The sequence below is a fragment of the Patella vulgata genome, chromosome 7 (genome assembly GCF_932274485.2).
Source record: "Patella vulgata chromosome 7, xgPatVulg1.2, whole genome shotgun sequence".
Lineage (NCBI taxonomy): Eukaryota > Metazoa > Mollusca > Gastropoda > Patellidae > Patella > Patella vulgata.
In genome coordinates this window covers 67,314,555-67,329,160 of record NC_065885.2, presented here as the reverse complement: position 1 = coordinate 67,329,160, position 14,606 = coordinate 67,314,555, and the positions used below count along the sequence as shown (strand labels likewise).

At 36.5% G+C, this 14,606-nt stretch overlaps 1 protein-coding gene across 1 annotated transcript in view; it reads right to left on the bottom strand.

Annotated features, from left to right (window-relative positions):
• LOC126827803 (eukaryotic translation initiation factor 4 gamma 3) overlaps positions 1-13,862 on the bottom strand; it is a 59,505-nt gene extending 45,643 nt beyond the window's left edge. Inside the window, exons 1-4 of the mRNA XM_050557354.1 lie at positions 13,797-13,862; positions 13,509-13,651; positions 11,971-12,002; positions 10,340-10,386 (exon numbers count right to left, since the gene is read on the bottom strand). Of these exons, the coding sequence (XP_050413311.1) occupies positions 10,340-10,386; positions 11,971-12,002; positions 13,509-13,582 (153 nt within the window). The 5' untranslated portion in view covers positions 13,583-13,651; positions 13,797-13,862. The remainder of the gene's footprint in view (positions 1-10,339; positions 10,387-11,970; positions 12,003-13,508; positions 13,652-13,796) is intronic.
• Positions 13,863-14,606: the final 744 nt, after the last annotated feature.

Here is a 14,606-nt window from a genome sequence, read left to right as displayed (position 1 = left end):
TGATACCAGGCACTCAATATTATCGTCTTCCAATGTCCCGGGTTACCTCCCTTCTAAGAGGTATCATAGACTACATATAGATACTTTTTAGCCTCCTCCCTCCCCAAAACACATTGTGAATTAAGTGAATAATGTTTCTAGAATCTATCTGTAGCAAATCAGTACGAGGAATTCTGTCTGTCATCATTAGAAATAAGACAGGGATAACTATAGTTCATCATCTTGCTACCAAATTAACAATATATATTGATGTACATGTAAAGTACATACTAGCTTCAGATATCATCATGGTTTTGTGATTCATCTTGGTTAATTTTGAGTGCCGACGACATTGTACATATTGTGATATTTACCAAGCTTAAGGTGAAAGAATTTACGCTTTATGAGCAGGATTCAACTAGCTTTCTTCAATGGTTACAAACTGTATTGTTTTAGCTAAATGTAATTTTCTGTACACATGGAAATACCTAGGGTTAGGGGAAACATGTACGCTGTATATGCAGGCCTGGAAATAACAGTTTTAGATGTACCTGACAAAATGTCAGGCACTAATGAAATAGTTCCTGACAGGACATGTATTAATAATATCAGTGCCCGACAAATGACAGACACCAGAGGTTCTGTGCCCGACATTGTCAGTGACGGGTGCCTTCTTTCCAGACTTGCAATATATCTGGAAATAAGGCCTTACGGTTATTTTTTATTCTCACTTTGATTCTACTAAATATTTTTTCTGGTTTTCTTTCACATATTTTGGATTTAAAAATGACAAAATGTTACAAACATACAGATTTCACTTGAATTTAAATCATCTTGGTAACAAGTAATTCTATGTAATTTTATTAGACAGAATGATTGAGGCAATATCAGTAACGAGGAATTCATCTGTCATCATTAAATATAAGACAGGGATAACTTCTGTCATCATTTTGCCTTCACCATTATTAAACTGTTTCAATGGCATTTAGTAATCATAGCTTGATAATGACTAGAGAAGCCTAGTCGAAACGTCGCTCAGTAAAAAGCAGTAATTGTATTCCATAGAATTGTGACCTGTATTCACCATTATTAAATGGGGATAATTATAAATATAACATACTTATTAGATCGGCACAGATTTCCATTAGTTGTCCAAGAGAATAATCATAATAAACACAGCAAGTCTTTGAAAAATTGTGGCACCAAATTTGTAAAATGAAATGGGGTTTAACATCCTACTGTCCAAGTTTGTAAATTAAATAAGCTCTCGAGAAAGTTAGATCTGTACATGCACGTATAGTTTGCCAAATAACAAAACATACACAAACAGCAGCCTACAAGGGTGTCACATATTTATACGCCCATATTGTTGTCGCACCTGTTCGTGAACAATTTGTTTGTGGTCACTCTACAGGTCACAATTCTTATCCGATTTTAACGAAAATTGAAATATAGGTTGATCTCCGAAAGATCTTGGTTCCTTTCGATATTGGCATGTATCGGACCGTAACTTCATGGGTTATGGTCCATGATTGTATGAAACATCATATTTTCAGCTTGTGGACACTCTAGAGGTCACAATTTTCATCTGATTTTGATGAAACTTAAAAAGTATGTTTATAATCCAAAGATCTTGGATCCTTTCGATATGTGCGCATATAGGATCTTAACTTACTGAATTATGACCCTTGACTGTACGAAAAATCGCGTTTTTAGCTTGCAGTCGTTCTAGATTTCTTTTGTTGATATCATTAGGTAATGAAAGAATTTACAAGACATTAAAAACTGAGAAAACAAGATATTCGAAGTTAACTGTTCAAGTTATCGGACATCGTGGAAAATCAAGCTTCTTTGTCTGATGATATTAACACTTCAATATTAACTTTGGCAATTATAGGTGACGGGACAGGCGTGGGCGACGACAATATACAACATACATAACGAGCAGCTGCCAGGTAGAATACGCTCACATTTTTCAAGAGATGGATAGAAAACAAGCTAAACAAGAAGCGATTTTACGTAACATCAAGGGCCATAATTCAGGAAGTTACGATCCGATATGTGCGAATATTAATAGTAACCAAGATCTTTGGGTTATAAACATGCTTTTCAAGTTTCATCAAAATCGGATCAAAATTGTGACCTCTGGAGAGGTTTACATTATTTGTATAGAGGGGCGGCCATTTTGTCTGGCAGTTTTCGTCCGATTTAGTGGATTTTTAAACAGATCAGAAAACAAGATTGTTTTGTTTGACTGTTACATGGCGATAAATTCAAGTCTGGAAATAAGGCACCCGTCACTGACAATGTCAGGCACAGATTCAGACACAAAACCTCCGGTGCCTGTCATTTTGTCCGGCACTGATTTGTCTTCTTTAATATTATTAGTCCTGCACTAAGTTGAAAATGTCCGGTATCATTTCATTAGTGCCTGACATTTTGTCAGGTACATCTAAAACCAGTATTTCCAGGCCTGGATAAATTGCTGAGCAAAATCAAGTTGTGTAAAATATGAATCCGAGTTGAGTCCCGTACATTCTAACGAGTGTCCCATTTTTCAAAGTTTATATTAATACCTGTACGTAATTTTATTCATGGTCGAGGCAATATCAGTAACGAGGAATTCATCTGTCATCATTAAATATAAGACAGGGATAACTTCAGTCATCATTTTGCCTTCACCATTATTAAGAGATAGAGAAATAGGGATCAACTAGTGCTGGCACGATATCATGGAATCGATGTATCAGGATTCACCTTATGATTTGGATATTGAATCACAAGACGTTGAATCATGTATCGTGTTCTTTCTTTTATGAATTTTTGTCGCTTCAAGTAAGCTATCACTCATATTAATTATCCATCGGTACACAAACACTCTTAAATTGTTTTGGTCCTTATTTTCAATTTTTCATCCACATCAAGATCATGATATAAAACAGTTTAAATTCTTCGACATCGACAAAACTAAACTATCATGTATCCTGTTTTCTTGGTCAATACTGACCTGGTTATGAATCATAGCACAAGAATCCCAAATCCTATTGTATTGTGACTACAGTGGAGAGAGAGAGAGAGAGAGAGAGAGAGAGAGAGAGAGATGGCCACTTGACACCAACTAGGTCATTTCGAGACTAACATATTGTTGAACTTTTTTTTCAATAATTCCCTTGCACGTAGGGGTTTTTAATGGGAGAAAAACGGTGGTAGGCTGCAAAGGGTGTGAGACTTTTTGGGAATTTTCAAATCTATTTTTAGAACTGAAAAATACTAAAATTATAATTATTTACTGGAATTTCCCTTTTCTCTTTTACTTTCATCTATATAAACTATTAAAACTTATTTAACCATGTTTAATAGTTGTGTTCTAAATGGTAAAACTAAAGAGATAAATTTATGTAAATTCTCCTCTCAAAGGTATACAAAAAAATGCCAGTGTTGGGAATTTTCAAATCACATTTTTATAACTATTTTCTCTTTCATTTTCATCTATATAAACTAAATGTCCAGCAATCCCCACTTACAAAAACTGAAGAGAAGTCCGTACTTGGATTTTTACAAAAAAGAAAGCAATTTTGCCTTAAGCCTATTCATGCTTCTGCCTATATGCTAGATCCCAACTGTTACCGAAATGCTTTACCTCTTGGTGAGATGGAAATTAATGAAGCATATGGATTCATTAGTTCCCTTGCATCACACTACATACTTAATGAAGGCAAAATAATGGTTAGATTGGCTAAATATCGGTCAAAAGATGGATTGTGGAAAGGAGAAAGTATTTGGGCATCATCAAAATATATTTCTGCATCAACTTGGTGGATGAGACTGTGTGCATCAGAAGCTGTTTCGAGTATAGCTTCATTAATTCTTGCAATACCATCTTCATCAGCAGCATCAGAGCGCATTTTGTCTCTGTTTGGTACAACTCATACAAAAGTTAGAAACAGATTAACAAATAAACATGTTGAAAAGTTTGTCTGTATAAGATCTAATTTGAAACTCTTCGAAGCTGACAACGATCCTTCCAGCACAGAAATTTCAGATATTCACGAGGATTCATCTGAACCTGAAATCTCCCTTTTATCCACCGATGATGATGTAGATAATAAATTTTGAAGATAATGATGAAATGGTAGAGTTACCTAACTTTGGGCAATAATTATAGAATGTGTAACCTGTGTATAAACAATTTAACAGAACTATCTCATTATTAGTTATTAGATTTTAGTATATATGACATGAAAGATAATATGTTTTGTATCTTTTAGTTATTAAAATATTACTGTCACTTGCAATTCATTACTAGTGACACAGGTTTCAATTTATGACACCAAATTGAAAATTCCCAAAATTCCCGGGAAATTTACCCTGTTTGAAAATTCCCGGGAATTTTGCAACCCTAACCGGAGGACCTGGAAAAAACTCACAAGGTTGGACAGGCGACTCTACATCTTGCCATGTACAACCAGGAATCGAAACCATGTCAGTTGACGCAATGACAGACCGTATGATACAACGCGCACGCGCTAACAATTCGGACATCCAACTCTGAGTGGCAATACCCAGTAATAGGTTTAATGTCCCTTTATGATAAACTAGGTCAACCCTAGGTTTTCCCTCATAGTATATTATGGCGTATGCCCGTCATCAACCCCGATGGAACAGACAAGTAGGACATTAAACCTCATTTCATTTATATCCCATGGCTCCTATATCTGAAGATATCAACCGTCATAGTGTAAGTGGGGTGTCGCATCAAGTGGCTTTTGAACCGATGTAGTGAACCATTTGATTAAAAAATTAGTGTTGAAATCGCCACAGACCCATTTCATTGGCTAATCCCTTACATCAACCAGAATGCGGTTTGTATAACGACTCTTCCAGATCCTAGTGCAGTAAACACAAGCGAAACGAAATTTTGAACAATAAAAAAACAAAATGAAATAGGATCTGTGTTTTAACCAGACTGGGCTAGAACTAGTTCGTATATAAAATTTTCAACACTATTAGAAAGAATTGTCGAGGCAATATCAGTAACGAGGAATTCATCTGTCATCATTAAATATAAGACAGGGATAACTTCAGTCATCATTTTGCCTTCACCATTATTAAGAGATAAAGAAATAGGGATTAACTAGTGCTGGCACGATATCATGGAATCGATGTATCGCGATTCACCTTATGATTTGGATATTGAATCACAAGACGTTGAATCGATGTATCGTGTTCTTTTATGAATTTTTGTCGCTTCAGCAAGTAACCTATCACTCTTACTATCCATAGGTACACACCAGTGATGGGATTTCAAAATTTTTCCTGTCGGACATTTCACCGAAAATAAAGGGGCATAACTCTTATCGTTATTTAAGCTGATGTATTCATACCACAATTAAAAATCATGTGTCAACAAAATATTCAACTCTTGTAGTAATAAAAATAGGTGAACCTTGTTATTTTTCATATTTAATTCCCGTACGGTGGATGAGAATTTCTATATGGATCTTAAAAGACGTAAAAGATATGGCAAATAAAATGACTGTCCACTGCTTCGGCATCAAATTCACAACAGTAAGCCTAATATTCCTGTAAAATTACGTGTCTTCGTTTATACGGCAGCAAATGAATGTAGAACTTTCGGAATAAGCATCTTTTTCTTCTTAATAAAATGTCACAAAAATATTCAAATCTGTGCGTAATAAAAATGGGAACACCTCGCTATTTTTCATATTTAATTGTGGTATTCAAATTTATGTCAGTGATATTTCTATAAAATTACATGTTTTCATAATATGATAGAATGAAAGCTTGCCGATCCGTACCTACTTGTAAAAAGACGTAACTTCCTGCAGCGTTTGGCGTACGTGACTCACGGCACATAGCTTCATCGTAAGCGATTTTCGTGCGGCGCTCGAGATCACGGGAAAGTGCCACTGTGGATGAGAATTTCTATATTGAGTCTTAAAAGACGTAAAAGATATCGTAGACAAAATGACTGTCCATTGATTTAGTGTGTTATATACTCTTAGGATATGTGACATCTATGATTAGTTTATACATGCTGTCGGCTCACATCGATGCGATTAAAATGCTCGACAATTGAGAAACCACGAGGTAAACAGGTGGATTAAAATTATAATCACTCTTCTTGGATTGATGAAAAGTCTGACAAAGGGAAAGCAATGACTTCTGTTTAAGATTAGATTGACGAATTGTCCGACAAAGGATTAAGTCAGTCAATCAAGGCAGATTAAGTAGTTAATCAAGGTAGGTTTATTATTAGACGGTACAACACGATAAATAAGTTGATCACTTAATTACCTAATAAATGCAGCGTATTATCGACGATAATGGGGTTGAGGGGTAGTTATACACTCAGTAATTTGGGAATTTTGAATATTATTCACCATGTCTTAATTTCTGATTGGGCATATTCCCGGTCGGACAATTTTGGGCGTTTGGAAACAAGATTCGGACAAGTCCGGAATATACGGACAAAATCCCATCACTGGTACACACTCTTAAATTTTTGGGGTCCTTATTTTCATCCAATATTATGATACAAAACAGTTTTATTTCTTCGACATCCGCAGGACTAAAAATATCAATTTATCATTTATCCCGTTTTCATCATAAATATATACCGGGTTATGAATCGTAGCACATGAATCGCAATACCTATTGTATCCTACTACAGTGGCAATACAGAGAGAGAGAGAGAGAGAGAGAGAGATGGGATTTAACAACCACTTGACACCAAGGTCATTTCGGGACTAACATATGGTTCAATTTTATTTTAATAATTCGCTTTAGCAGTGGGAGGAAACCGGAGGACTTGGAGAAAACCCTATTCCTTGTCATGTACAACCAGGAATCGAAACCACGACAGTTGACTCAATGACAGACTTTATGATACAATGCACATGTGCTAACCATTCGTCCATCCGACCCAGAGCAGGGCTTGCCACGAGACGCGAGTAATTACTCGCGCGCACGCTACGCTCGCGTAAAACCAAATTTACGTGAGTGATTAAGTACTCGCGCAAATATAAAAAATAATTTAATCAGAAATAATTGAATATCGTAATATAAAAAGCCGTAAACAATTTGTATGCCTTCATATCGATGCACTATTGCGCACGCGGCGTGTCTTTCCAGTGCGAATTGTTGTTACTAAAAATACTTTGAGACGCGTACTGCCAGACGGTTTTTAAGCGGATGTCCTTTGCCGTGTCTGGATAATCAAACATTGAGCGGATGTTGTCGTTTCTATTAATAGCAATTCTTTCGATCCCGCATCTTTTCTGCAAACTGATGGGATTGAAATTGTTTTGCCTGTTCTTTTACCTTTCTAAGCTTTACCCGAATCCCCTCAGCACGCCAACGATGGCAAAGGGAAGCCCAGTTTCTCTTGCAACGTTCTTGTCATGGGAAGACGATTTACAGATATTTTTTTTTGCCAAGGAAATAAAAGAGTATGCATTGTCATTGTGTGTGAAATTGCTTTATTCCACCGAAGTGACAAGAGCATTGCCATTAGGCACATGAAATTTAAATGGCTACTCACGCACATCATTCTGCGTGAGTAAATACATGTACTCGCCTCACTCGCGCAAGTCTATATTTGCGTGAGTAGTCATCTACTCGCCTCCAATTTGCTCGTGGCAAGCCCTGCAGAGTGGTAATACCCAGCAATAGGTTTAACGTCCCTTTATGACAAAGTAGGTCATCTGGAAGCTCATGTACGATACATTGTATGGGGTATTTATTTGAATGTGATGAAACCGAGGCAACCTAGAGAAGAAAACACTACTACTTATCACGTAGAAGTCGGAGATCGAAATACTCGAGATGGACTCGATAATGGTCAAATAAAAATTATATGTGGTTTAAGTTTTCTGCTGCAACCTGACTATGACAGACATTTTGCCTATAGAGTGGCACTACAGTCCACTCCGATTTCAAATGTTCTTTTTCGTACATGTACATACCAATATGTACACTCCGTCCTGTACCACTGACAAGCGAAAAACGCCAGAATAATCCCGAGGATCGAATCTGAACACCTCCCTAGATATAGTTCCTTTTAGTTTCTTAGGGAACTGTCTAATCGGGTATGTCCACTGACAGTTCCTATCACTTCCTATATAGCTGCAATATGAAAATACGGTAAAATACCGCTCTTCTCCACCTCTGGTCTAAGGCTATTTTTGAATCCTTATCGACTATTTTTCACCGTGATTCTTCTTCGTTTGCCAAAGGAATCATTTCTTGCCACAGCTGACACATATCTATAATAATTCAACACTATTTTCAAATAGAATTTTGCAATTAAAAACTTACACAAAATACGTTTGAACTGATCAGCCATTATGAGACTCGAACATGCGCAGACCGCATGTTTATTTAATCCCGAGATTCTACTTGCAAATAGTGTTGAATTTTTTATAATTTGTGTCAGATATGTTGAAAATTGATTCCTTTTGCGAAAAATAAAAAAAATCACGGTGAACAATAGAAGGTAAGGGTTCCTAAATAGCCTAAAAACAGAGGTGGGGAAGAGCGGTATTTTCATATTGCAGCTATATAGGAAGCTATAGGAACTGTCAGCGGACATTATCTAATAAGAGACCGTTTCTAAAGGAACTACCTTAGATAGTGAGCCAGCTACTTACTGGGACAAATAACTGAGGTCCTGTGTATACATTTGAAGTAAGAGTCGGCCGTAGCACACTGTCCTGGCATAATTTCCCTCATAGTATATTATGGCGTATGCCCGTCTACATCAGCCCAGATGGAGCAGACAAGTAGGAAGTTAAACCCCATTTCATTTATATCCCATGGCCCCTATAGCTTTTGACCCGATGTCAACCATTTGATTAACAAATCAGCTTTGAACTCGCCACAACAGACCCATTTCATTGGCTAATCCCTTACATCAACCAGAATGCGGTTTGTATAACGACTCTTCCAGATCCTAGTGCAGTAAAAACAAGCAAAACGAAATTTTGAACTGTAAGAAACGAAACGAAATAGGATCTGTGTTTTAATCAGACTGGGCTGGGAATAGTTCGTATACAAAATGTTCAACTCTATTAAAAAGAATTGTCGAGGCAATATCAGTAACGAGGAATTCATCTGTCATCATTAAATATAAGACAGGGATAACTTCAGTCATCATTTTGCCTTTAAGAGAAATGGGATTTAACATGGACTTCAAACTAGGTCATGTGGGGACTATCATATGGTAAATAAATCAGTAATTCTTTTGCGTGTTAGTTATCAGGAGTGAGGAAACCTGAGGATTCAGAGAACCCACATGGTTAGGCAGGCGACCCCTACTTCTAGTCATGTACAAGCTCGGGATTGAAATCCTATTTGACTCAAAAAGAGAGAAATGGGGTTTAACGTCCACTCGACACAATCTAGATCATTTCGGGACTAACATACGATTCAATTTTATTTCATTCATTCGCTTAGGGGTCTTTAGCAGCGGGAGGACCCGGAGAAAACCCACAAGGTTGGACAGGTGACCCTATTCTTTGTCACGTACAACCGGGGAATCGAAACCCCACCAGTTGACTCAATGACAGACCATATGATTCAGCGCATGGGTGCTAACCATTCGGCCATCCACCCCCCCCCCCCATTTGACTCAAATGACAAGACTTAAATTGTCTAGTTCATAATAGTGCTGGGTATTACCACTGCTGTTTCGATACGACATGTATAACGATTCAGGTACTACGATATGATTCGCATAATGATTCATAACCAGGTCAATATTTACCAAGAAAGCAACAGGTTAAATGAATAAAATTGATATTTTTGGTCTTGCCGATGTCGAAAAAATAAAATTGTTTGAGATCACGAAATTGATGTGGATCAAAATAAGGACCCACACAATCTAAAAGTATTAGTGTACATGTATCCATGGATTATGTCTGACGTGGATATTTAAAAGTGACGGGTTACTTACTGAAGTGAAAAAAAAAAACAAACAAAAAAACAATTGAGATAAATCGATTCAACATCTCGTAATTCAATACACGAATCATGAGGAAGTAAATCATGTTACATCGTAATGGAAGGGAACAGTTGAGTTTCATTCAAACTGGATATAAACCAAACAAGTTTTCACCTGTGAATAGGTACGAAAGGTATGAAGAGCTTACACCTGTGTATGGGTACTGTACAAGAAGTTTACACCTGTGTATGGGTACGAGGAGTTTACACCTGTGTATGGGTACGAGGAGTTTACACCTGTGTATGGGTAGGAGGAGTTTACACCAGTGTATGGGTACGAGGAGTTTACACCAGTGTATGGGTACGAGGAATTTACACCTGTCTAAGTTGAACCTACCTGTAAATAATTTCCTTGAGAATCCACTATGTTGTTGTAATCACCTCCTGTAAAATAAATAAAAATAAAATCAGTTTAACGTAAACAAATTTACTGTGAAAAGTACAAATATAAATTTAAGGGTTGGTTTACATGAAAGGGATTGACCCTTGTTGCGGGTCGGGTGATGTCATTCTATTTATAAAGGAGTATTTATAAGGGAAGTAGACTGGTCTTGGAAACCCGACATCTCGGTTAGAAGGACAAGGCCCACATTTAATGTAAACATAGTTAAAGGCTGAAAAACGGGTCAATGTGTTCATTTAATTTATGACAACTCTTTTTTTTTTTAAACAAGAGCTGGCCATTTCATAAAAGCAAGAAAACAGGATAGGCCTCCATTTTAGCTGAGATGGTATAAACAAGCTTGGTTCAACTAACAGGTTCAGGTATCAGCACTAATCCTTTCCCATATTACAAGGACATCAGCTAAAACTACTTACATACAAAGGTGCATTTTGTATATATATGAGAGAGAGAGAGAGGGAGAGAGAGAGAGAGAGAGAGAGAGAGAGAGAGCATAAACTATGTCAGTATTTCTAGACTAACAGGGGATCACAGTGGCTAAGACGCTGGCTCGCTAGCCTGGAGGTCGGGTGTTCGATCCCTGCATTGCCCGACAAAGTTCATCAAGACTTTCCGGCGTGGTTCCCCCTTGTCAGTGTTGCAGGACTGAGGGCCTGACAAGGACAGCTGTCTAGTCATTCGGATGAGACCAAAAACCGAGATCCCATGCACACATTGGCGTGCACGTAAGAGATCCCTTGACAGTTGGAATTTGATATAAGAGTAGGCCGTAGTGCCGCTGTCCAGGCAAAATTTCCCTCATAGCACACTGTATGGCGTATGCCCGTCTTCATTAGCCCAGTTCGGAGCAAAACAGTAGGACGTTTAACCCCATTTCATTTCATTTTCAAGACTAACAAAGTGGTATTTATATTTCAATTATTATTTTGCGATCGTGAGTCTACAGAAATGATATAAGATATGTGGCCATGTTTAACCACATGATTAGTTCATTTATCCCAAATATTAATCACCTACAGTGCGATTATAAGCATTACGGGTCAATGATCAGTCCCGCGTGTCGTTCCTTTTGGCCAACCGAGTTCTAGATTACATCAGATGTACGTTTTTTCCCCGATCTCGACTACTAGACATTGGCCGTGTTTGACAGGTTAGTAGACCAACAACTAAGGCTACTCCAGGGGCCTGTTTCACGAAATTTTAACTAAGATAAAATCCAAATTTTAATAATTTGATTGGATAATATTGGGTTGATTTAAGTGCTTAGCCAATCAGAATTTAAGTATCTACTAAAATTTGGATTTTATTTTTAGTTAAGATTTCGTGAAACAGGGCCCAGGTCAATAATAAAATAAAAGATATTTAAAAATCCCCACACAGCAGTAGTACAAAAACAGACTTGTAATTGAATAAGAGTTGGTTTATTCATCTTCATCACTGTTTATCAATAAAACTACTGTATGTATGGTAACTTAGATGTGAGGCATTTCCTGTCTCCCACCACTACATGTAGGTCAAACAGTAATTTATAAATATGAATGCAAATTTATTGTATTATAACTTACTTGTAGGTGGTGTCTGTCCTCTTTGTGGTCCACTAAAATAATGGATTAAGGAATCAAATATCAAACTAAACAAAAATGTAACAAATTTAGTGATTATTTTTGAAGTTTGGACACTATAATATTAAACATATATTCTCACGTCATTTGTAAACTACAATATTATCAAAGAAGATGCATCTCAAGAAAGAATATCAATACAAAAAATTCTTCAATTCCATTCAATATTTACACAGAAATGATCAACTAAAAATCTTCAACGTCAGTCCATCTGCCAATCTACATGTACGCAAACATGTAATATGTACATGCCTATCTTATCTATCAGTAAATGTTTTGATGGGCCTATATTTAATTCAAGCAAGAGCAACAACCGTTGATATTTTGATCTTGATTTCTTAAATGTTAATTAGAGTTCCTTTTTGGCTGTGGATAAATTAGATATTGATTTTGTCCAAATAAAAGTAATCGATGACCACTGCCTTCTTAAAGTTAAAGTTTAAACCACAAACATATTTTAGTCAATGTTTAGATTCATCTACTAACTTGTCATTCAAAAACGTACACTTTCATTGTTTCATAGCTTTAGAGTGAAGAAACCACGTAAAAATTCAATATTTGTCCCACTTTTCTAGGTATTTATGATGAAAAATATTTTGAGTTGTTAATCATATACAGCCTAATAAATTATAAAATAAGCCTCTGATTTAATAATATCAAAGAACAAAGAAAATAAAAGTTTATCAGAGATATAAATAAGTGTTGAGTCATAGGCCTTTTGTGGCCAAAAATAACACAAATCTGTGGATTCAGTATTCACTGTTTTCTTTATTAAAATTACTTGGTGACAAATTCACTAAAAATTTTCGTCATGCAAATTTGAAATTAGGATTTTATTAATTGGAATTCATATGAATTATTTTCATAACCAATGAATAATAGCCTACGTGTAGTTGATATTTAATAATTTCCCTTGTTTACCTGGCTATCAGCCAAAAACGTTTAAAATTATAAACGGTTACAATAAATGAAACCCATTTAGTAGGCCTAGATCTACTCCCTTTAATTTTCCCGACAATGACCTCATAACCATAATAATAGACTGTGTAAACAATAGATTAGATTCCAAGAACTGGGGAGTCTCGTGCAATTTGGAACATTGATACGCTTCGTCGATTATGTTACGACATGTTAACTCACGTGTCATTTGAAAATACCATGCATTGCCGGCATGGAAAGTATGACCCGACCCCGCCTACATTTTCCACTTCCTTATTTCACTAAATTCACCACACAGAACTACACAATTGCATAATAAAACACTTGAGTAAACATTCCACAAATGCAAAAATCCATAAAAATATGTTGAAGTAAAATGTGGTGATCGTACCATCTGTCTTCGCCGGGGTGATGATAGCACGACAAAATGGCATGTCGTTATCACAAATTCTAGCATAGGGGGTCACAATACTTCTGTCTACGTGCGTCTAGGTGAGTAAATAACATATTTCTGGATTATTATTATTCTTTAAAAAGGATACGCTATGTTTCTGGCTTGTGTCTGGGCTATTTGAACTGGGGGTGATGCGGAAGTTTTCCCTTTCTGAACGTTCATCTCAACGTGAAAAGTCGAAGTAGAGTCCTAGTAAGGACCAAATAGAGGCTTGTTCCCAAGCTCTGTCCCCTATATAACATAGAACTATAAGTTGGAAGCCCATCTGATGATAATACACGATTGATTAATACTTTTGTACATTACACATATGTTAAAATTAAATAAGGATGGCTCTGATTTAAAATTTTAAGACAATATGGCCTTTCAACATTACCTGCGAGGAGACGGCTTTCGGCGAATTCCGTGAAGCGTTGTTTCACTTCCGGTTCAGAGGTCAGGGGTGACGATCATAATAATGATCACGAGTTGTTTTATGTCAAGAATAGGAATGGCTGGTTGTTGTTGGTAAGTGTGTCAGTACGTAATTGTGTTTGTGACCCCGACAAAGCTCTTACAATCAGTGATTTATTTGACTCGATATTTTATCGATTCGACAGGTGTAATTGAAATGTACTAGCGATAAATCTGTGGTCTTACCCGTCCATGAACTTCGTGTATTAACTCTGGCAAAAATTTAAAAAAATGAATAGTGTCAAGTGAGCCTAGATTCACCCCACTTGACCTGTTCAGTACTTGTATTTTCTGGTGGATGAGAGGGGAGGGGTGGGGTGCATCACTTACACTCATATATGTAAAAAGTTGTAGGTCATGCAGTTTGTAGGTCTATTTATTTTGCCCTATTTTTAACTAACCGAACTTAAATAATAAGCCCAGGACAAATATTACTTTAAAAATAAAATAGTGTTGAATTGTTTATAAAGTGAAATAATGAATGCAATTATTTTGTTTTATTATTTTGATTGAAAGAAGTTATGAACCCACCCACAAAATGTTAGGCCTAATATTTCTGATGAATTGATATGCACAATTGAATGCCTTAATAAAATTGTGACCAAACCATGCAATGCCAATGGACCTGAAACAGAAATAATTTCCATGGCAACATGGTAAATTATATTCATTACCATCAAACCTGGAAATAAGGCACCTGACATAGACATTGTCAGACGTTGGAAGCGGAAGT